At 37.2% G+C, this 24,361-nt stretch overlaps 1 protein-coding gene across 1 annotated transcript in view; it reads right to left on the bottom strand.

Annotated features, from left to right (window-relative positions):
• Nucleotides 1-24,361, bottom strand: part of LYST (lysosomal trafficking regulator) — a 50,283-nt gene that overhangs the window by 13,392 nt on the left and 12,530 nt on the right. Inside the window, exons 6-21 of the mRNA XM_010134000.1 lie at nt 23,721-23,877; nt 21,012-21,238; nt 19,583-19,649; nt 18,653-18,762; nt 17,244-17,655; nt 15,883-16,027; nt 14,914-15,096; nt 11,470-11,630; nt 11,062-11,252; nt 9,409-9,654; nt 7,604-7,777; nt 6,928-7,077; nt 6,202-6,339; nt 4,290-4,488; nt 2,975-3,106; nt 219-858 (exon numbers count right to left, since the gene is read on the bottom strand). Coding sequence (XP_010132302.1) covers nt 219-858; nt 2,975-3,106; nt 4,290-4,488; nt 6,202-6,339; nt 6,928-7,077; nt 7,604-7,777; nt 9,409-9,654; nt 11,062-11,252; nt 11,470-11,630; nt 14,914-15,096; nt 15,883-16,027; nt 17,244-17,655; nt 18,653-18,762; nt 19,583-19,649; nt 21,012-21,238; nt 23,721-23,877 — 3,332 coding nt within the window. The remainder of the gene's footprint in view (nt 1-218; nt 859-2,974; nt 3,107-4,289; nt 4,489-6,201; nt 6,340-6,927; nt 7,078-7,603; nt 7,778-9,408; nt 9,655-11,061; nt 11,253-11,469; nt 11,631-14,913; nt 15,097-15,882; nt 16,028-17,243; nt 17,656-18,652; nt 18,763-19,582; nt 19,650-21,011; nt 21,239-23,720; nt 23,878-24,361) is intronic.

The raw sequence follows: 24,361 nt of genomic DNA, 5'->3' as shown, positions 1-24,361 counted from the left end.
CAACAAAATTCCCAATTTACAGAGTTCGCTATGTAAATAATGCAAAAATTGAAACAACACAATTCTGAATATTAAAAGCTTAAGAAAATGGCAGCCATTGAAAACATCCCCTTTTCAGGCTTCCAATTTTTGCAGAACAGCAATCAAGATCAAGAATTGTGAAATATAAGCTCATATACTGAGCTACTGCTAATTTATTATTTTGTTTATCTGCTTACCTGTCATCAGGGCTTTCAGATGTTTTTTGGGTAGTCTCATTAGCTGAAGAAAAGGCAAGACTCTCCCAGTCTTCAGGCAGTATATTCTTGTCAGCAAAGCTTGGCCAACGAGCAATGGCTGATGATCCTCCATGTACAGAAAATGCTAAGCCCAACCCTGCAAAATTACTCTGACTTTTCTGAAATGAAGGCAGTCCTTTCAGATTGTCTGGACGACATAGCAATGGCTCAGCTGGAGCACCACCACCTTCATTACATTTCATGTCTGCATCTGCTTCTTTACTCTCAAATGCATTTTCAGATAACTCTTCTTCTTTTACAATATTTTCAAATGTCTCAGCAGATGTTAACTCTGAGTCACAAACAGTTTTTGCAGACTCACAACTGCTAAGAAAGAGATCTTCTTGTACTGTCTTTATGGTTTCAGAGCTTCCTACAAAACCAGTTCTACCCTGGAGATCAGTGTAGTCATGCTTGCCAATAATCTGCAGGTCCTCAACGCTTGTTCCCCTTCTTTCAGTTAGTCTTCTCCGATGAACTTGAGGTGAGGAAGTGGGAGATGCTGGTAAGCTTTTGCTAAGCCTCTTAGGTGCCTCAGAATTTACCTTCTGCTGTACACTACTAGCCTTGGAAGTGTTCCCTAGAGAAATAAGAATATCTTTAGCATTCCTTTTATACTAGAAACAAGCTTTTTCCCCTCAGTGTTACACTCCACATATATTTAACACAGCGATGACCCAAGCTAATTTTATGTGGCAAACCTGACTCAACAACTGGCATAGCTCAGATCTGGCTGATCAAGTAGAGATAGTAAACTGTTATGCAGGCATATATTTACCAAATCACAAATCTGAAAGATACATAAAATGTAAAGTAGTTTTTGCATATATACTGGAGTTTCTGGATTTACATTATGCTCCTCTCCCTCAGCAGAAATTTGTACAGAATCACTGAAGGTGGAAGGCACCTCTGGAGATTGTCTATTCCTATCTCCTTCCTCAAAGCAGTGTCAAACAGATTATGTTGCTCTGTTTGGACCTCTTACACAAGAGGTCCAATCTACCAACACATTTCAGTAGACATTGAAATACTATTCACCAACCCTTTTGCACTAAGGCTTTACATGTATTTCAGATTAACAAATCACTGCGCATTTTATTTAACAGGGCTTCGCTTCAAGCATGTATTTTGAACTGAAACAGTCAGGCTTCCACAGTAACTTATAGATGCCTTTCATAAAATACATTTTAAGAGGTAAAGCAGTCTGTATACCAGACTGGTAGAAGAAGCTTTCTGTTCATTCAGGAAAAGAGGGTTTTGTTCATTCAGAAGTATTTTGAAAATTACGTGCCAGTTAGTACTAACACAATGATGATGCATCAGGATTTTTTTTTAAATGAGAGATATATATAAAACAGACATATATTTATATGTATATACATATACACATGCAATCATAGCCAGACCAAGCTGGCCTTCAGACAATGGGAAGGATCTATACAGCTGCAACAACCTTACAGCCAAGCTTGAACACACATTAGCAGTTACTGCAACAAACTGCAGAGGCACATGCAGGTAGCAAGTTACCTAACAAACATACCATTTCAAGTTATTTTATTTAAATTTAGAAATCAAACCAGAATACTCAAACACCTATTTTCACAAAAATGTATGTGGTTTATTCCTCTGGCACATATGAATCGTCTTCAAGAACAACAGTTTCATACTATTGATACAAAAAAAGTACTCAGTTTAGGAGAATAAGATTTCATATAAAATCCATATGGGAGAATGACTAATTCCATACACAGTTTAGTACTGTGGTCTGCTCTTCATAGCACTGCTTTTAGTAAGAGGCACTTGAACTATGACTGTTTCAACTGAAGTAGTGCTTGAAGACTCAATTTGCTTTACCTAAGCAAAGAAGCAACAAAACATCAATTATCAAAGTTATTACATTGGTGACACACAGAATATACCTAAGACATGCTATCTGAAAGATAGAAAAACATGGCAGCTAAGCTAGACAAAGTAATTTTTTTCCAGTTCTATTTTATATATATATATGGGTAAACTTGCTTAGATTATGCATTTTTATTTAGAATTTCTCATTGTCAACGAGCTTAAATAAAGGCTTAGGCATAAGCTATACATTTTAGCTTTTGTCTTACAGGTGGTATTTGTTGATTGCTTTGCAAATCTTGTGTAAAAAGTATGATTAAAAATCTACTGATGAAAAAAACATCACATTGACAGCATGACAGCTGAAAAAAAAGATACCAGCTTGAACTAGTAACTTCATACTATTTCCGCATCTACAGCTGAGGAATTCAAAACTGATTCAAGCAGTTATCTTCCCAAACTTCAATTGTTTACCGTGCTACACAAGATGTTTGTAGAAAAGTATTCAGTTTTTAAACTATTCACTATTTCAACTATTGCCTGGTTAAGGCATTCTCATATATCTCTAGCAGGTCTGCTTAACTAATAAAATTGTTCAGCTATCTGGTCCACTTCAGAGGCTGAGCCATCAACGTGGCAGTTTGTCTCAACTTGAGAATGAAGAGCAGTTTGGGTACCATGTTTAATTCCATCCTCTTACTCTGCTGTTCAAGCCCCAAGAGGCTGAGGAAGCTTTGCAAGAAATACCTGTGGGAAAATAACACTTCAACATACTCTAGTCATCTGCCAAAGGACTGTCTGAATATCTTTGTTTGTAAGGTCTTAACATCCTTGTTTTTCTAGCATTGTTTTACCTTCCAGTGGCAAAGCTGAAAATCCAGTTGGAGTTGTAATCACAAATGCAGAACTGTCTATTGACTTCCCACCACTGCTGGAATTTCTCAGGTACTTAAGCGATTCAACTTTCTCCTGAAAAATTTTGCCATCTAGAGAGAAAAGGGGAAAGTTACATAAAAGCTTTAAGTTTGCATTCTTCATATAGACTCATAGTAGCCAGATTAATTTCAAGTTGGAGGCCAATGATAAGTGCTTGACTCACAAGCACCTGAGAAAAAGCACTTGAGAGCAATTACTTTGGTTTCATGATATATCACTAAAATTTACTTCAGAACACTGAAAATATTATGATGTTCTGAAGTAATGTAAAGATGGTCCTTGCAGGTATAAAAGTAATAACTTTTACTTTTTGCCATGTCAAAACTAGGTGACTGTTCTCAAACAGGTTCATCTAACAAGGCTCAAAGTATCAAAAAGTGCATCTACTCTTACTCAGAATTTTATATCTGTTTTTATCTGTATTTGTCCTCTGATACTAACAACTGTACTAAACTGATTACTAAAAACTGGAGGTACACAGGCATGTGCAAAAGGAGAAAAGACTTCAAACTTGGGTGATGCTTTCCAGGTTTCCATAAGTTATAACTAAAGCATGAACTATACATCTAGTAGCTTATTATTTTTTAAATGAAAAAGACAGAACTTCTAAAGGTCATCTCACACATTTTGACAAAGTGAGCATCTAGTACAGATACAGTAAAGAGTTGTTGTCCTAGATCTGCACCCCTCAAAGCACAAAGCTACTTTCAGCAACTTGCACTGATGGTGCCTGCCAATAAGATCTTGTAGTGCAACTGATCATTTGCTAAAAATGCTCCTCAGGCCTTTTATTTTTCTAGGCATTCAGTAACAGGAAACAAGAAAGTAGATATGGAGACAGGACCACATACACATATTCCTGGATGAGCTTCACTTACAGGATAGACTTGCCCGCAGGTAAATATGTCCATACAGGCAGCTAACGTTACACATTGCGTTTAGTAGTAAACTTTCTTTAAAGTTAAAGACGTAACCACCAGAGAGACCATCTGTGGCTGTAGACAGAAAAAAGCTCTCGAAGCCAGCCAAGTAAACAAAGTCCAACTATCATGTCCTCAATACTGTAAACAACTAAGTTTCAATACTTCAATGATATTTTTTATGGGCAGTTATTACAATATAGCCAAGGAATATACTCACAGAATAGTAAATTGTAAGAGTGAAAGGGGTTTTTTATATTTATGACTACATTTTATCTTATTGTTTATTTCTAGTTAAATGTGACATATCTACCTATGTGCAGCGAGAAGTAGAAGTTGGTTGGATTGTGACAAACATATGTATTAGTGGGAGGGTGAACTGCTAAGAGGAAATTGAAGACCAGTGTCAGCAATTCCAGGTCTGGGGGAGATCCAAGTACTTCTTCAATTATTTTCACAAATGACCTGCAAACCTCCTGAGACAGGGATGCAAAGTGGCCCTCCTTATGCTCCTAGAAAGAAAGAGCAGTACAGCAGTAAGTTATTTGTATTTTTAATTTGCCAGAAGTTGTCTTTTAAAATTGTCATGCTGCAGTAGAAGAACAGATAAGAAAAAAGCTTAAGTAATAAAGCCTGTATTCTTTAATTTGAGATGAGCTACTGTATCTATTCAATGTTATCCGAGTCCAGCAAACTCAAAATTCAGCCACAAACAAAATATTTCAGAAGTTATGCAAGTTTAATATAGCATGCAGATGATGTTAATTTTCTAAAAATACTCATTCTAGAAATGCTGGAGCCTTAGCACATGAATCACCACTGGAAGTATAGTTTACTGTCATTGTATTACATGTTTCCAGAGACTTTAAAATGTTTGTTTTGAAATGATAGCATCAACAATTAACTTTCAGAGCCACACCATATTGGGTCTTCTGTATTTCCACTTCAATAGCCGTTTTTATAAAACGCACATATTTGAGATTTCATTGATAACTGTAATTTCTGCTTTATCAAGCATTCTACATAGTTTGATGACGGCTATTTGAAAACAATCTATTAAGTGAACAATTATTTTAGAACAGAACTTTAAGAAACTTATGAGAAACCTCAGTAATGTGAGCATGGTGATTAACTTGTTTCTACATTCTCTGAATTTCACCTCCTTTTTTTGGTACTCAAGGACCTTAACTGAGACTGCTGTATGAAAAGACTAAACTAAGTGAGGTTTTTGAAGATCATGATTTATACACCTTCATCTTCCATTCTATCATTCCCCCAAAACTGCCAAATCATTGCTTGCCAATTTAAGTAGTTTTTTCACTGTTAGATAAATTTTTTCTCCAATATTAGTGTTGGTACTCATGCACAGAACATGGGAAAAAATCCTGGACATCATTCTGTATCTAGGCATTTGCATTAATAAGTTCCAAAAATGGGTAATAAAACATAAAAATGAAAACATTAAGAATTTACATCAATGAAAATTATTGAAAGACATTTTAAAAAGACATTGAAAAAGGGAAGAATAATAAATGCATTTCACGTGTTAGAGGGAGAAACTCAGATTAAAAAGGAACGCAAGATAGAAAATAGTGTTGAAAAAAGGGATTACAGTACATATTTTCACAAACAGGTATGTACTATAAGCAGAAAACCATTTCAAAATCATCTTCCTAAGAAGCATCTATCAAAGGGCTGAAGCACTTCCTCAAAGCTCTGTTTAGAACAGCTATCTCCATGCCATGGAGGAAGCTACTACTGGATCGAAATTTCAAGAGAAATGCTCATACTGAGCATTACAGACTGGTTACCCTGTTAGCTCTGCTGAGATACAGGATAGACAGTTTCTGCTACTTGCACAGTATCTATGTTCTTCAGTAATGAAGACTCAAACTGGCAAGAGACATCTCAGGTCTTTGTAAAGGATCTGAGTTCATTTAAGCTCCTACTCATGTGTGAGCTGTGCAAATAACCTAGTGCCTAGGTTTTCAAAGAGTACCGGATGGTTAAAGTTTCTTGGCCCTTCTGTTCAGCAGTAAATAGGGCACCGGGCAGAGAATTGTATCAGTTTACAGCAACAATGCCTGCTGAAGAAGACAAGATAGGTATGGAAGCACAGAGGACAGAGTAGCTTCTCTTCTTTAGCATTTAGTCTCTTCCCCACATTCCCAAGTAAAACTGGGTATTTGTCAAGCATAAAAGTAGGATTTCAGCGTGAAAAGTACCTGCAGAACCTGACAAGTTAACAGGAAGTGATGTACCACTTGAGCTTTCAACAGCTGTTTAATGTTAAACATCTGCTGGTGATGGTTAGCTCTGATAAGGATTTCTAGAGCTGCTAACAGAGTTTCCCAAACTCCTTGCTGAAAAACAAAACAAAACAGGAACATGGCTTCAAAAATATATTTCTGAATCTACACACTGAGAATAAAAAAACCCAAACAGCTTAGGAGCATAAACGAAGTCAAGTTAGTTGACTAAGAAAAACTTTAAATCACTGCAAATGGTCAGGTCAGAACTATCAGAAAAGTTATGCCCATACAAAATCAGGCATATTTTAATGATTAATCTATAACAAAATTACTATTTGTCTAAAACTAGTTCTATACTCCGTGCTGTATTAACACTGGATGGTTATTTTCAGCAGTTTAACTCCAGAGGGAAGCAGTCCCTCAAGTCTTATCAAGTTTCCCTAAAAAATTAATCCTTTCAACTAACAAGTTATTTACATACATTACATTTACAGAATTTAATACATTATAGCTACCTGCATCATTGATAATGGGAGCTTCAAGCTACTACCAGCTACTCAAAGAAGAATAGGACCATTAATTTTAGAAAAATTACTGACATCTAACTGGAGAAATTAATTTCAGACCTCATAATACTTCATTAATTTTTCAAATATAAACTTTTAGACTTAAAAATCTTTCAAAAATGAAAGTAATTACCTTTGCTTTAGACCATATCTTCCAGTCAAGCAGCAGCTTTTCTAACAATTGAACATCTTGGATAACTGCACTAGAATCTGTGTCAAGCATGAATTGCCTGTTCGCATTTATATAGAGAATCTCATCACTGCAGCACCCTTCAAGGAGAGTCTTAAAGAGAGGGAAAGTATTTTTGTATGTCATAAGGATAAAGCAGTACAGTTGTCCTATCCAATTTATCAAAAACTCTTTAAAGAGATATCAAACTCTTGGCGTGGAAGGCATATATCTACCCAATCAACTCTGAAAAATAGATACTGAGTTTAGTAGCCCCACTGGAGGCGTTTAAGAGACTTAATTCTAACACGAGCACAAAAAAATTTTCTAAAATAATTTCAAATGCTCTGAAATATTTTAATTAATTGCTTATAAGTTTAAACTTAAGTGAAGATTTTTGCTCTCAGAAAAAATCCAAAACCTCCAAGGCCCCAAACCTCCAAAATCAGGAAGTGCTGAAAGATCCTTTCTCTCCCCGACCTATTAGGAGTTTCTAGTTCAAGGCAAAACGCTCCCTCACCAAACTTCCTCCAAATTAGTGCTCTGCCTTTGAAGACAGCTTCAAGTGTAGAATTAAAATCACAGAGAAGTTTAAGTTTGTGTTAACACTGAACAAAGTATCAAGTGTAAAGAACACTACCTTCAGCATGCAAAATCCAACAATGCATTTTGGTTTGATCAACACTCGACGAATCATAGAATAACCATTACAATTATCCATCTCCTGTATTCTCTGTTGATTGTATTTTGTCAAAGATAGTATAAGTTGTAGTGCTAAAGCATGAGTGTCTTCACAGCTGCTAATCTCTACAACCTGAAGAAAATAAATTTAATAAAATAGTTTAAATGAGAAACATTTAGAAAAAAGCCTTAAAATGCCTTGTTGCAGTGTTAAATCATTAACTTCTGGATTAAATACATTTTAAAGATTGAGATTATGTACAAAAGTTGCATTTTTTGTGTGTACATTCAGATATTGTATCTGAAGTGGTAATTCCTACTGTGGTAAACAATGATCTAGGAAGAAAATTAAAGTCCCATTACAAGAATCCTTTTAAGGAAAAAAAAGCCATGTTCTAAATAAAATTTAAGTAGAAGGTACCAATTTATTCTTGCTATGCTACAAAGTCAAAGTCATGAACTAAATAAGCCACTAGGAAGAATAAACTCTGTTTATCCTGGAAAAGTAGGCTTCCTAAATGTTTAAGGAAACCTTTAAAATTTAAGGTTCCTGAAGGCCTAGACTATCTCTACCTGGAAATATTAAACATTCAAGTTTTATTTTGACTAATTTGATAGATGAAGACCATCAACTATTATTCACTCTGATTCCCATAAATTCCTGAATCCCAAGAAAGAGCAAGTATTTTTACTAAAAACATACAAGAAGGAAATCTCACATGAATGGAATTTTGTTTCCTATGTATTACCTTGCTGTGTACCTGTTTATTTTGCTGCACTTAGAGTTATAAACTTACATACACCTGTATAACTGCGTTGTCTGATAGCTGATCTATTGTTTGTTTGCTTTACTGATCCAAAGTCTACAGCAAAATTTGTAGCATGTACTTAGCACAAATTTACATAATACAATAATGTGAATAAGGATTTTCTCCTCCGGTTTCACTGTTAATGTTAAAATTACAGCAGGCAGTGTCTTCGAAACCAGAAGTCTGAATACCTGATTGTCTCTAGTCTAACGTGTACTGGTTATTCTCCACACACCTTTCGAACACTATCATTGCCAGAGGCATACAAGATAAAAAAAACATTTCAGGCCTACATTAGTATTCTGAATTAACTATAGTACTTCAGAGACTCCTAGCACAAATATAAACACCTCCATGTAAAGGTCACAGTTAAGTAGTAACTAAGTTAAGGCTTCTATAGCCTTATTATTTTTGAAATTACAGTTTTTCCTGAGACAGAACAGGCCTTTGAACATGGCTGAACTGTTCTCTTAAAAAAATCTCTCACTATATTAGATAAAATTAAAGCTCTGCGCACTATGTAGATTTACATTTATTCATACTTGCATTGTGAATATCTTGTGTTTAAAGTGTTAAGAGATATACAATGAATTTGAGTGCCTTTAAAAACTAGAGACCAAAAATATGATCAGTTCTACAACACGGCTAAAAATATTCTCTTACGACAAATAGAAGCCCCATCTCTAAACCAGAATGTAACACTACTTCTTACATACTAACAAGATTATAAAAAACCACAACAAAATAGAATTATACTTAAGTTTCCAATTTAAGACAACCTGCATGATACAGTCGGTGTTACGCCACAGGTATTTTCCTCAAATATTCTTTCAGAAAAAAGAAAAACACATGCAGACTAGAGCAAAGCAGCTAGCATATTTGCTACCCAAGATCCAAGGAACATTTTATATGTGAGAAAACATACATGCAAGCCACCCTCCTCCAGCCCCCTTACCCTAGCAAAGAGGAAAACAAATGCACCAGTTCCTCCAATTTCATGTAGTATACCCTGAAGAGTTTTATATTCAACAGGCTGAAGTGTTTTCAGGTGGTGTGAGTCCAATACATTGCTCTGAACTTCTTTTGAACTGAAAGGTCTCTGAGAAGGTACAGTTTTCACTTGACCTTTCAGTCTAATAACAGGTTCATATATGGTGTACTGACCAGGGCAGCACGTAGTATAAACAACAGCAAGACTCTCCTGAAACAAGAGAAGTTCATAAGTTTCTTTCAAGAGAGTTTAATACAAAAAACCTCCACATCCAAAACACAAAAAGCCACACACAAAATCCACCTAACAGCAAGCAGCAGTAGATTTGGCAGTTCATTTCTACTTTACCAGTACCATGCTCTTAAGTTTTGCGTGGATGCACATGCACTAAAATGCAACAGGATTCCTAAATTTTAGCAAATGTATGCCATAGCTACAGCACAGAAAGTTAAGAAAGCACTAAAAAATTCCACCAAGTATCTTCTTATCACCTGAAGAATTACAACTGTTTTGCATTAAAATAAATATCTCCAATTTTTCATTTTAAATCTAATCTCTAATCAGCTTTGCCATAAGAGGATCTCATTAGAAGAAGCTTCATTACTCATGAAGAGACTTAAGTGAAAGCCAAAGCTCCTATGGCAAGCATCAGACTTGTTTTCACAGAAAATATAAAATGATCATACTTGGGACCTTATTTCAAATAGAGAAATAATCACACTTGCATTTTCTGGAAAAGTGCAGAGCTGAATTCATCACTTGAGCTCATAGCTCTTGCTGGTTACTTGGTATTTTGTAAGGCAAAATAAGCTTAAAAGTTACAGGACAGATTTGTTAGGCTTTTTCCTTATTCCATTCATTCCTTCTTAACTTACTCAAAATTTAGTACCATTGTTTACAAGGATCACATCTGGACAGAATGACCCTTTGCCTACAGCTACAGAGCTGCTGCTGCAGAACAAGATCAGAAAAATCCCTCTAGTGGAAACAACGTATGAAACAGCAGGGACTGCTTGTCCACGAAGACAAGTCCCCAAAAGTTTTATTTTATTCTTTATCTAATGTACCTATATTTAAACCTGCATCTGGCATGGCTGTTTCAGTCAGGAAAGGTGAGAAAAGCTAAGATCTGCCTGCTGGAAAATTACTTTTCAGCCAAACTTAATGGAAACTTAGTCCCTCAAAACCCTCAAAGAATTGGGATGAAGTCTTTTGCTTCCCATTAAAGACAGATAAACCCTCTTTTCTCCTTTCCTCTCTCACAGTTTAATGTTAAAAGGTTAACTAAGCTGTCCTTGGCTACACTAATGAAGAGCTACATATTCATCCTACAGCATTTGGAGGTGCCTGCTTAAATGGCAGGCTAAATATGCAGTGTTATAGATGCTGGAACATCTAGAAGTTGTCAGAATCCAACCTAAAGACAGACAAGATGTCCATCCTGCGCAGAGTTCAACTCCCACTGAAATAGTGGGAAAAACTCTGCAGTGATTTTAGCGAGAACTGGATTTGCTCCTGCCTGCTTTAAGTGAAGCACTTTGGGAGACAGCAGGAAATGTGTTCCTTGTTTTCTTACCTATTCTAACAAATTAAGAACCATTTTAAGTAGAAACTTACAATTAAAGGCCCAACATCCACTTCTTTTTTTGCCATGAAGAGCTCCTTAATTTCCTCACACTGTAGAATCTCTTTATTTATGTACTTAGAGCAATCAGTCCATGTTTTGCCATATTTACAAGGCATTACAGATGTGAAATCTGGCCCACATGTGTATAAGTAAAATGCTTCCTCTGGTCCAATCTTTGCACCTGAAAATCCAGAAAAGTAGCTGTTAACTCTTTGTATATGATCAAGTAAAGTACACCTGCCTACTGTCTCCCCCATAGATTATGCTGGTAAAGAATGTACTGTTGATTTTACTGTAAAAGCTTGGCATGTTAAAAAAAAAGTGCAAATTAAGCCTTTGATCTTGGAGAGGGAAAAGGAAATGAAGACTTATTCAAGAAAAAAAGCAAAGAGAAGTACCATTAAATAGAAGCAGATTTCCAAGATCCCATCTACCCGACAATCGAAGCAATTCTTCTTGAGACGATATACAATGGCCAATCATACAAAATGTTTTATTACTGTCAGATGATAAGCTTGATTTCCTTGGTAGTGCATAATCCAAATTAATATCACAGTTCCTAAAAGTACATATAAAGAGACAAGTTTAAATATTAAGTGATAAAATTTGCTATCTACAGTATTCAGCTAAGACTTAAAATAGGTTTTAATATTTATTTGTTGAGAAGCCATTCTGTTATCAACATTAAATTACTAAAGCCATCTTCAACTTCTAGGCACTCTGTTATATAATGATGTATGTATTGAAATACAGCACAGAACAGAGAAATAACAGTCAAGATTCCCAGATCTGAAATTTCTTTCTCCTTCCCTCTGACCTCAAAGAAGAAACTGTATAACATTATATACACTCATAAAACAACAGTTTTTCCAGAATTTTTACTATTCCTAAAAAGTCAAAGGCCTTTAAATATGCTAATGTACATCAAAAACTGTGGTTCACATATGCTAGAAAATACCACGCTGAGGATTTGTTTTTACCAGGTGGTATTGTCAGAGCTAGTGTGCTGTACAGCTACAGGTGTAAGCCTGATGCTTTGAGAAAGTATCCAATTAATCTTATGTACATTAACATAAAACAGATCAATTGGACAGTAAAGGGGTCACCTGAAGCTTCCTAGAAGAGCCTAACTATTAGCAAATTGGCAATTAACTACATATAGAGGGGCCTCCTTAACTGCACATGTGCAGAACATTGCAGTATATTTAGTTTTCCCTATATCTCCGTCTTTGGACTTACTGCATATGAGTATGCACAGACTGAACAATGGGGGTGGGGAGGAAATAGAGTTACTTAAAGAATGATATTCACACAACTGAAGTGTTGCATTGGATGACTACAAACTCTTCAGAAGGGATAAGCCAGGAAGGAGAGGTGGTGGAGTGGCCTTCTGTGTTAGTGTTTCGATTGTCTTGAGCATAGTGATGGTGATGACAGGGTTAAGCGTTTAAGGGTAAGAATCAGGGGGACAGCCAACCAGACAAATATAATGGTGGGAGGTTGTTGTAGACTGTCCAACCAGGGTCAAGAGGTAGATGAAATATTCAATAAGCAGCTGGGACAAGTCTCCCAATCACTACCAGTTGTTCTTGTAGGGGACTTCAACTTACTAGATGTCTGCTGGAAATAGAATACGGCAGAGGAAATAGTCCAGGAGATTCCTGGAGTGTGTGGAAGACAACTTCCTGACACAGCTAGTGAGTGAGCCAACTAGGGAAGGCTTCCTGCCAGACCCGTTGTTCACAAACAGAGAAGGACTTGTGGGTGATGTGAAGGTTGGAGGCTGTCTTGGGTGCAGTGATCATGAAGTGGTAGTTTCCAATTCTGGGGGAAGTCGGGAAGGGTGTCAGTAGAACTGCTATCTTGGACTGCTGGAGAGCAGACTTGGGCCTGTTTAGACTGGTTGGCAGAGTCCATTAGAAGGCAGTCCTGAAGGGCAAACGAATCCAGGAAGGCCAGACACTCTTCTAGACAGAACTCCTAAAGGCCCAGGAGCAGGCCATCCCCATGTGCTGTAAGATGAGATGGCAGGGTAGAGGACTGGCCTGATAAACAGAGAGCTTTGGCTGGAACTCAGGAAAAGTCTATGGGCTATGGAAGACAGGTCAGACCACTCAGGAAGACTATAAGGATTTTGTGAGGCTGTGCAAGGAGAAAGTTAGGAAGGGTAAAGCTCAGCCAGAACTTGCTCTGGCCACTGACATAAGAGACAATAAAAAATGCTTCCATAAAGACATTAACAGCAGAAGGAGGGCTAAGGAGAGTCGCCATCCTCTACTGGATGCTGGGGGGAAACAGTGACCAAGGAAGAGGAGGATGAGGAAAAGGCTGAGGTACTGAATGCCTTCTTTGCCTCAGTCTTTAATAGTAATACCAGTTGTTCTCTGAATGTCCAGCCCTTTGACCCGGAAGACAGAAACAGGGAGCAGAACAAAGGCCCCAAAATCCAAGAGGAGATGGTCAGTGACCTACCGCACCACTCAGATGTGCTCAAGTCTATGGAGCCAGATGGGGTGCACCCAAGGTTACTGAGAGAGCTGGTGGAAGTGCTCATCAAGCCACTTTCCACCATTTATCAAAATTCCTGGCTAACTGGGAAGGTAGCAGTCAACTGGAGTTTAGCAAATGTGACACCCATCTACAAGAAGAGTTGGAAGGAGAAACTAGAACTACAGGCACCACAGGCCTGTCAGTCTGCCATTGGTGCCAGGGAGGTTGTGGAGCAGATCTTCTTGAGTACCATCAGGTGTATCATCACATGGCATGTAGAGGACAAACAAGCGATCGGTTCCAGTCAGCATGGGGTTATGAAAGGCAGGACCTGCTTGACTAATCTGATCTCCTACTATCACAAGGTGGCCCACTTAGTGAATGAGGGAAAAGCTGTGGATATTGTCTACCTAGACTTTAGTAAAGGCTTTGACACTGTTTCCATCAGTGGTGAACTGACAGAGTTGGGTTAATAGTTGGACTCAATGATCTTAAGGGTTCCAAAACAATTCTGTGAAACAAGTACTACACTTTATAATTCCAGGTTTAACTGCAGGAAGAAAAACTGTGCAATAGCTTCTTTCCTAGATACAGTTTTAGGAACATCTTTAACAACATTGCTTGTTTACTGACCAAATTTTAGGGGAAGAATTTGATACCTGTAATTGTTTTACAAGATAGCATTTGACCACCTGCTTCATATTTGGAACATGAAGTCTTTATAGTCTGAACTTCAGCAAGAAAGGATAAAAATTGTGATATTTAATTCCTTTTTCTCTAAACATTGAATATTTCATACAGGTGCAGCCCAACCCAACCCAGCATCAGGTAACTCAGAAGCATGGACTTTAAGTTTTCAGTGGAAGAAGCAATACTTCCCAGATTCAGATCTTGTCTGAAACACTTTAACTTCTCCCCTCTCCAGTTCAGTGGAGCAAAATGACTGCCTTTTCTCCATCTCCTTCTACTTTCAGCAATATTGCCAGTACCTCAGCCTCCTTGAGTCTGATTCTTAACTGAACCAGATATAATGCCTACTGCTAACTTCATGACATAGCTTTTTTTTGGATCTTGAACTCAGTCTTGTAGTACTTACCTTTTTCGCTGATTGATGATGAAGAAAAACATTGCTGTCTGCATTGATAGGTGGTATGAACTAAAGATTCTCAAAGCAATCAAGACAACTCTGGATATTTCTAGGGAATTCTTAGCAGTGTAAGATACTCCTCTCCTACCCTCAGAAGACAAGTCAACCATAACTTCAGCTGGCAATGAAATACAGCAGGTGTTTTGCTACCAGAGAACAATCTTTAAGACAACAGATGTCTAGATACAACTAATGTATAATTTACCTCTGACCAGAAACCCATAGCAACAGCTTTCCATGGATATTTTTCTTCTGGCTGCTTCTATCTGGCTGCTGCTTATATGTTATTGCCAAATGCTGCCACCTGCCCGTAAGGAAAGCATTCTCTGGAGATTCAGCTTGTGCCAACAGACCAGCTTTCATTTCATCATTTGGATCCATGCACATACTATGAAAACAATAGAAAAGGAAAACCAACTCTGTGTTTGTTTCCAAGTTTCCATTTTAGGCCCCAAATCTGCAATATTTTAGCCTCACTTTGAGATTGCATTCCTTCACTTTAACAGATAATTTTGTTTTAATCACAATGCTACATTTAGAGTGTTCAACATAACCTAGGGAAACCAATTTCAACTTAGTTATTTAACTTGTCTGCATGAATATCCTTACATTTAAGATATCATCTCTATTTTATAGAGAAGTTAAATTCAGTTTATTGAAAAACTGCAGGTACTTTGCATGCTGTGAAATAAAGTGTTCTAAAGTTGCAGCTTTAGAGGCACTTTAAGGATATAGGATAACTAAATTAGGACTAAACTGTGTTCAGAAGATTAAAACCGAGATTATTGTGGTAAGTATTAAATAACAGCAATTTTCACACCTGAGGTGTGAAAATCTACAGCTACAAAAGCTTTTGCTTATCTTCACACATTTATTGTGCCATTACGTTAATACCCGAATTGTTGCCTTGCATAGCATTATGTTTATGGTTGTTCTTGCATCTTACTCCTGGCAATTATTTATATACAGCAACGTAAAACATGCAAGACCAGAAACTAACACTTTAAGCAAGTAAACCTGCAGATCTCTATGCAATGAACTTTATATTGCCAGTGTGCAAGATGACTCTACTATAGAAAGTAGTTCTCTCCTCTCCTCCAGTATTCTCTGCAAACTGCTACTGAAGTAACAATACATATGTTTAAGAGACTGCTTTTGGACTAATACACCATACCGAAATATGAAGGCTCCAGTGTTCAAGTCTGCCCAGACTTGTATCATCAATGCTTTGGAACCCAGTGAAATTATATGAATACAGCCATCTTCAACAAGTTTATCTCCCAGGCTTAGGTATTCCATTCCTACAGACTTCGTTTCTTCTAGAAATATAAACATGTTTACACATAATTACAATACAATAATGACGCCTGTCCTACCGACTATCAAGTGTTAAAAGAAATAGTTCAGGTACTGCAGAGAACTGTTCTGTTTAGTTTTGGTGGTTTTGGTTGTGGGGTTTAAGTGAGCTGACTAATATGTGCAATTCTCTTCAGAGACCTAGTTCTCTCAAACTGAAACAGAGGTGGAGCTTGACATTATCTCAGCCCTTCACATGTTTTTGTAATGTAAATCCACTAAGCATGAATCACTAATTAAAGGATGTTTTTAACATGCCATATTGTATTACATTCCTATTCTGAATGGGCAATCTTTGAGGGCACCAAGAATTCTTTGTATTTTTCTTTACAAATCACACTACCTCCTAAACATGACTTTGCACTCAATATTTCTACTTTACTTTACCAAGCAAAACCACAGTCCTAAGAAAAGCAGCTCTAGTGAGTTCTCAGACTCAGGTTTGTGTTTCTCTCTTTTTATTCAAATACAGTAAAAAAAAAAAGAGAAAAAAGTACAGTAAAAGGTATTTCAAGTGTTGTGATTGGGAGGCATTTTAAATAACTTAAATTTTTCCTCCTGCAAATTATAGTCCAAAAGATTCTGCTCAAGAGTTTGGGAGCATGTAGGTCTCTATAAAAGCATAAACAGAGAAACGTTGTGCAGCTATTGACATTTATGATGGCACACAAGGAAAGTTTCAGGAGTCAGCCTCAGGCTCCAACTTGGACTCAGTATCTTACAGCTAAGAGTTCCAAGGCTTAAATCCTAAATCACAAACACTTACTAGCTCTCTATTAAAGAGAAAGAACACAAAAGCCACTTGCTTCATCAACACATGAGACCAAGTAAATTTGAGACCAGTCTTTTCCCATGACCTCTCAGCTGCAGCACTTCATGTTTTCCTCATCATAACATGAAATAGCATAAAGACATGTTACTGAAGTTACAAATTCAGTGAGAATACTGAATTTCTAAGGAAGCAGGTATTAATATAACTTAAGGACTGAGGCTGGAAATGTTTTATCTTCAAGTATATGATACAGTACTCAAAAAAAATAGAAAGACTACCACTCCCATTTAATATTCCTCATAAGAAAAGAAATTCAACCTTTTGTATATGGCACATCTATTAGCAATACGTGTAACCAGAATCATTCAGTGCTAACTAAACACAAATAGGAAGTACTATATCCTCACCTGTGCTGTCAAAGCTGTCCTCTCTTACAGCTACCAGTCTGATGCTTCTCTTGATTTTTTTCCCCTTTTCTGATTCATGAGCACACTCCAGACGAAACCACAGTGAGACACTGAAGCCTTCAGACATGTGAGGCCAACAGTTTTGCCCAACTAAAGGCAAGTGAATTGGGGCTACGTGCCAAGAGGAAAGCAGCTGATGACTCAAATTTTCACCATCTGCCTCCTTCTTAATCTGTGAAAATTTTGCTCTTTTTAATAGTCCAGCAGTTTTGCTGTTGGAATTGCTAACAGATTTTTGTGAAGAACTACTACTCAAATTTGTGCCTTGTGGCAAAGGGAATGCAAGGTACTGTAATGGGTTCATATAAGTATTCATTTCTATAATCTTCAATACACCCTTGAGTAGGGTCTCCTAGAAGAAATAAACCAAATGAGAAAAAACACATTTACACCATGTAGTCAAGTGTATCTAACTAAACAGAACCCCACTCTTCATCTGAATTTGGATTTGTGTTTTTCCGCAAATTTTCATATCCAAACCGACTCACATTTACAAAGTATCAAGCAGGAACTTCAAAAGAACATGGCCGATGTTGTTTCGGGGATTTAGTCAGGGCAGATCAACCTTCAAATGACCATGCTAAGGAATCACTTGAAGCACAGCAAGTGGTCACTGCACAATCTTTTCTCACATTTATAAATTAATCTGTTTTCATATGATATGTCAACCATGCCTTTTACTCCTGTTTGGGTCTTGTTAAGAACGCAGACAGAGGCCATCACTTTGTTATTGCATAATTGGAAACAAAACTAGCTGAGCCCTTAAGCCAATTTTAGTTACTCAGCCAATCATTGCAAGCTACTTTTGAAAAATTGACTTGTGTCTCCTTGTTTGGTACTGTTTTAGACTCCACAGTATTTTTATTTCATGCCACTTTTTTCCCCCTGCAGACTCCCACACAAAGCAACAGACAGGTATTTCAGCAGTATATCCCACACAAGCAGTAGATTCCAGTTTTACACAAACCAACTTAAGACAGTTTTGAAAGTAATTCCTGCTTCTAAAGCAGTCCTGAAAATGTAAGATGCTTTATAACTTTAAAGGAATTACTTCAGATTTTACACTATTACAGTGTTCTGTCATCCATAATGACAATGTCAGTATCCTCAAGAGGACTCTTGCTTTCTTGTGTGGAAGAGAGTTTCCAGGACTAACACACACTTCAAAACCCCCTCTTATCTACTTCTTTTTCATGTTTGGACAATTATTTCAACAACCAAATATTTTGTGTTCTGATCAGTGAGAATGCTGCTGTTAGTCTCCTTATTCCCCAAATTCTTGGGCACAAAAAGATTTCCTTGCTTTCATTAAGCTGCTAGATTTTTGCTATGTGCTATTCCATACATACCGTACAAGGTGTCTTCTCCAAAAATATCCTTAGAAGAAGTGTTAGCTCTTCTGAACATGTCTGTGAACTCATCAAGGAAACTAACAGGTCTACCAGCATCACCTGACATGCTAAAGAGATAAAATAATACTATTGAAAAGGATTTTTAAGCTTTAAAAATTTATATTCCATACAATAATGGTGAAAGATTAACTTCAAATTCAGAGTGTTTTGTGAAAACATTTCAAATTCAGGAAGTACTAATGATTACGAAATGAATTCTTCACAGATCCAACAGTACTTCCTGACACTATTGTTCAATATCTTATTGAACAAGTTTGGATGGCTGCACCAGTCTGGCTCCTAGGTTTGCAGAGTGGAGTCTGAAAGTCTGGGAACTTAACATCTGCATTGCAAAGGCTCTCCCCACAAAGCCAGGGATCAAAGTCCTGAGAAGGGTTTACATCATCTCCTGCTATGAAGCAACCTCATTATGTGAAGCTACCTTAGGGCAAACATTTAATTGGCTTCCACTTTCTTGGATTAGCTAGCCGTTTTCCTCATTAGGGATAAAGCTCAATCAAGACATCAAGACCTGTGTTACAAAGAAATCTGAAATACAAACTTAAGTTAGTCAGATTCAATCGGTAAGATAACCGCTATCTTTCCAAGCAATGTTTGTTAACACTGTCACCCTAGGGTTTATGATTTCAACTATCATTTTCAGATCTGCCAGCATGTGTTTAAATAACAGATTTCCACTAGCTCAGAACTAACCCTGTATTTACATGTTAGATATTTGTGACAAGCTAAAGAAGCAGCTGCATAAATTCACACATGCCAATGAATTTGCTTTGTCAACTTCACATTTGCATTGTGAACTAAAAATTTGAGTGTGTATATATTAAGTTATAAACCCCAATATTTAAGTTACTTAGACCTTGAACTCACCATGAAATCTGGAGTCTGTTTGTGTCAGTATATTTAGAAATCCTCCCAAAAGATGTTTAACAGCTCCCTGTTGAAAAAATACAGGGAAAATTGATATCTAAAGAATATATACCAACTCAAAGAACCCAGAAATATTTTATTTCAATCAGTTCTCATCTATTATTGATTTTAAAGACAATTTCAGTTACTTTACATTATTAAAATATTTTTTATATTTGCTAATGAACATTCTTTCACATTCTATAGAGTTCAGTTGCAGAAGAGTGACTTTACAATCCAAATGACGCCAGAAAGAAGCCTCTGAGCCATAATCAATTCAGCAGCTGAGATCTCCCTTGTCTTCTCTCCCCAAGAACAGAATTACAGGATTTGACAGGTTGTGACAAAATACAGCATGTTGGTATATAGTGATGCAATACTGAAAGTAAATCCATCCTCTCCCCAGCCTTTTTATGTAAGATTACTTTAAAGAGTAATTAAAAAGAAAAAGCCATGTACTTCAGAGCATCCTTCACAGACACATCTTAGATAAAGTTAATTTAATTAAAGATATTAAAAAAATCTCCAAATTGATTGGTTTGATAGATTGCTCTTTCTAAACAAAATTGAAGAATAATGAAAATGAGACTATTTTGATTTACAGTTTCATGTGTTCAGGAAAAAAATTGTATGCTAGTGATTTAAAGCTAATAATTCATACAAAGATTTCAAGTACTGAAATAAAACAATGTTTTCATCTCCTGCTTTTGGTTTAAGCTGTAAAGCACTAACTTTGCTTCTTAGGCAAAAGACTATATACCAACCACTTTAAGCTTAGATTAACCATGTTTTCCTCTTTTGCAAAAGAGGCATACACAATTTAGTTATTAAAAGCAAAAAAGCAGCTAAGCACCAGAAGTTCCAAAAGATCACAAGGACATCAAGGTATACATAACTAATTTCTAATACAAACTTCTGTGAAGAATAAAACGTGAATTATTTCTGCAGTACATCACTCAAAGTTTCTAAAAGTACATACTGAATATATACAAATTTGGACTTTGTTTGACTTTTTTGGTGTTTTGGAGGGTGGTGGTTTTGGTTGTTTTGGAGGGGAAGGTTGAGTTTGGTTTTTTTTAATGGCCTGTCCATTAAATCTGTAACTATAGCTCTAGCAATTAAATAATCTTGATAAAATAAGGCAACTGTGAAACTCTAAAACTTTGTACATCAAATATTTTTAAATAGATTAGTTAACTACTGTTTCTGGTAACATAAATGCAAAACAGTTAGCACTATCAGTTATTTACATTGTCTCAGGACTTACCAAATGCCATGATAAATGAGAATATTTCTGAAATCACTCTATTAAATATACCAGTACTTTAAAACTGCAGAAAATAAGATATGCAACCAGTAAGCTGTTGCCTTTGTTTAGTAACATTTTTACCTGTTCTATAAGTACAGTGGCATTTCTCTCCTTCTGGCTGATGATTTTCAGGCAGCTTCGGAATACATGAGCAAGCACATCTAAATTTGCATTACCAGCTGAGAGCAAGTTTAATTCTAACATGCAGATTTCAGGATACATTAATTCTCCTTGATTGATGTTTTCAGCTAGGTCATTAAAGTAACCCAAAGGACCAGTATATCCTGGTTCTGCCTTTGTATCTGCTCCTGAAAGAAAACAATTGTCTTACTGAAACTTACTCAGCTGAATACAGTTTTCATGATATAAGCAGAACATCCAAGGACATACTTTCTCCAGCCTTCTCACAGATACAAAATAAAAATAGTCACTAGCTCATAAGCAGTTTTCAGAAGTTACTATAATCTTCTATTCTGCTTCAGATTTTCTTATTTTCCTGCTAACACAGAAGATTAAGGATGCAGCTCCTCCCATTACATGCTCTTAAATTGTGAGCCTTCCTTTCTTGGGAACTGGACACACAAGGTAATGAAGAAATATGCAATTCGTGAAACATGATGATAAAATCACTGTAATGCAGCCTCAAGCTCAGAGAGCCCTGAGCCTGCCAAGAAAACAGATAGATGTAAATGATTTTATGTTAAAAGGTTGGGGGAAGCAGCTGTCTAGTTATGTAATGCAGAAAATGCACATGACAGGACACGACAGAATACCTGCATGACAATTAAAAAAGAAAAAACCCAAAACACTTAAGTCTCTCCTCTTACAACTTGGAGAGACTTTAAAACACATTACTTAAATTATTTGGTACATACATACATTTCATGCAAATGTTTCATGAAAATATTTCAGGTCATATTTTTAATTCAGAAATGCTTTTTAAGTGTTTTAGATCTGTTAATAAAGCCTAGTCAAACAGATAAACAGCAACAATTGAATGCAGTTCTATTAGAGGCTGTTACTGCTCAAGCTGACCTCATACAAGAATGTAAGCATCCAGATGTTCAGCAGAAAGGAAAAAATTAAAACCAACTCATGTTCAAAATGAGTTACACAAACAGAATACAGCAAGTGATGTGCACACCAGTTGTTGTATGGCTAAAGAGATACATTTGTCACAAGGGGGCTATCACAAGTTAAATGAAGCACGTGATTGGGAAAAGCCAACAGATTCACCAAAGGTAAATCGTGCTTGGCAAACCCAATCATCTCCTGTGACAAAGTCACTCAGCTGATGTGGGGTGAGCAGTGGACACTGTCTACCTGGATTTCTCCATGGCTTTCAATACTGTTTCCCATAGCCTCCGCCTAGAGAAAATGATGCATTGAGGTCTAGACAAGTGGTCTGTGTGGTAGATGGGGAACTGAATGACAGGTTGCACCCAGACAGTGGTGGTAAACAGCTCCATTTCAAACTGGCAACCTGTCACAAGTGGAGTTCCCTTGGGATCAATACTGGGCCTGATGCTCTTTAATATCTTCAAAGGTCATCTGGATGAGAGGATCAAGTGTACACTGATGAGGCTTGCTAATGATACCAAACTGAGTGGGGAAGTGGTCACTTCAGAAGGGAGAGCCACTCTGCAGGAAGACCTGGATAGGCTGGAATAGCGGGCTAACAAGAACCTTATGAAGTTCAAGGACAAGCATAAGGTCCTGCACCTGTGAAAACATAATCCAGGCGTGCAGCACAGGCTGAGATCTACCTGCCTGGGGAGCAGCCTGTGGAAAGGGACCTGGGGATCCTGTTGAACAAGCAGCTCAGCAGGAGTGAACAGTGTGTTGCTTCAGCAAAGAAAGCCAACAGGATGCTGGGTTGCATCAAGGACATCACCAGAGACAGAATTCATCATCCCACTCTACTCAGGGCTTGTTAGGCCACACCTGGAATACTGTGTTCAGTTTTGGGCCCAGCTATGCAAAACAGCTGTGGACAGGCTGGAGAGGGTCCAGAGAAGGGCCAAAGATGATCAAAGGACTGGGAAGCTGCTATATGAGGCAAGGCTGAGAGAAGTGGGTTTGCTCAGTCCTGAGAAAAGCAGCTGAGTAGAGACCTTATCACCATGTTCCAGTATTTAAAGGGTGACTACAAAGAAGATGGAGTCTCCCTTTTTACAAGGAGCCACAAGGGGTAGAGGGCACGAGTTACTCCTGGGGAGATTCTTATTGGACACAAGAGGAAAATTTTTCACAATGAGAACTATTGGCCATTGGAATAATCTCCCCAGGGAAGTGGTGGATTTCCCAACATTGGACTTTAAAGATTCAGCTGGACAGGGTGCTGGGCCATCTTGTCTGGAGTGTGCTTTTGCCAAGAAAGATTGGACCAGAAGATCCTTGAAGTTCCTTCCAACCTCGTATTCTGTGATATAATTAGACTATCTAATTTTTACCAGATTGTTTGAAAATCAGTGCACAATTTTTTAGCATTAAAACAATCAACCAGTAAGCATCTCTGGCAAAAGCTGCTTCTAGACCACAATAATGCATTTAAGTAACCTCATGTTAGAGCAACAGTCACATAAACCAAGACAAAGTTCCCATAACACTCAGTAAGAACATTCATCGTCTCTCCATCTGTAACTGCATGGAAGTAAAGAAGTAAAACCATTTCTATCTGCTAAAGGTCTCTGATACTTACCCTATTTTTTTCTTTACATCTCAAAACACAAGCAAGCTTTGCTATATTATGAATACTCTGCTCTGTACATTCAGAAAGTTCACATTTACCTTCATCCTTGGTTTCACTGTCATCGGGGTTACTTTCACTATCTGCTTCATATCCTTCCTCTTCAGCAAAAAGCTTAAGACTACAGCACTGTGATTCTTCAGTTTCTTCAGAAATATCTCCAGGTTGTGACACAGGCTCCTTTTCAGTGTAATGGGTCTGTATAACACATCAAGCAAATTCAAGCAAATTTACCATCTCTGGGCAGAAAAGCAAGTAATTTAGAACCTTCCAAATGCTTAATTTCTCCAAATAAAGAAACAAATTAATCTGGCAAAGAAACAAATTAATCATATGCTTTCGAGAAACTTGAGATAACTTTAAGAATACTTCATTCTTACATTAAAAATGTATTCTGCAAAGATGAATATTTCATACTAACTACCTGACCAAAGCTTTGGTAAGCTGGTGCCCAGTTAAGAATAACCATGTTTTCAAAAATCGCTATCACCATAAACATACACCTTGACATCCACTCTAAGGTGAAGATATGTTTGCAGCCACCAAGGTCAGTGAACACCCCTGTTTGAACTCTCCCTTTGAGAGTTTGCCACACTCCGTTGAGGGGTAAAAAGAGTGAAAAGAATATCAGGCTTCAAGTATGTCCATAAAGCATAATATAGCTTGCTCCTATCTATGGCAT

The sequence above is a fragment of the Buceros rhinoceros genome, unplaced genomic scaffold (assembly GCF_000710305.1).
Source record: "Buceros rhinoceros silvestris isolate BGI_N320 unplaced genomic scaffold, ASM71030v1 scaffold2444, whole genome shotgun sequence".
Classification (NCBI taxonomy): Eukaryota; Metazoa; Chordata; class Aves; order Bucerotiformes; family Bucerotidae; genus Buceros; species Buceros rhinoceros.
Note: the sequence above shows the minus strand (reverse complement) of the source record. Positions and strands in the feature narration are given on the sequence as shown.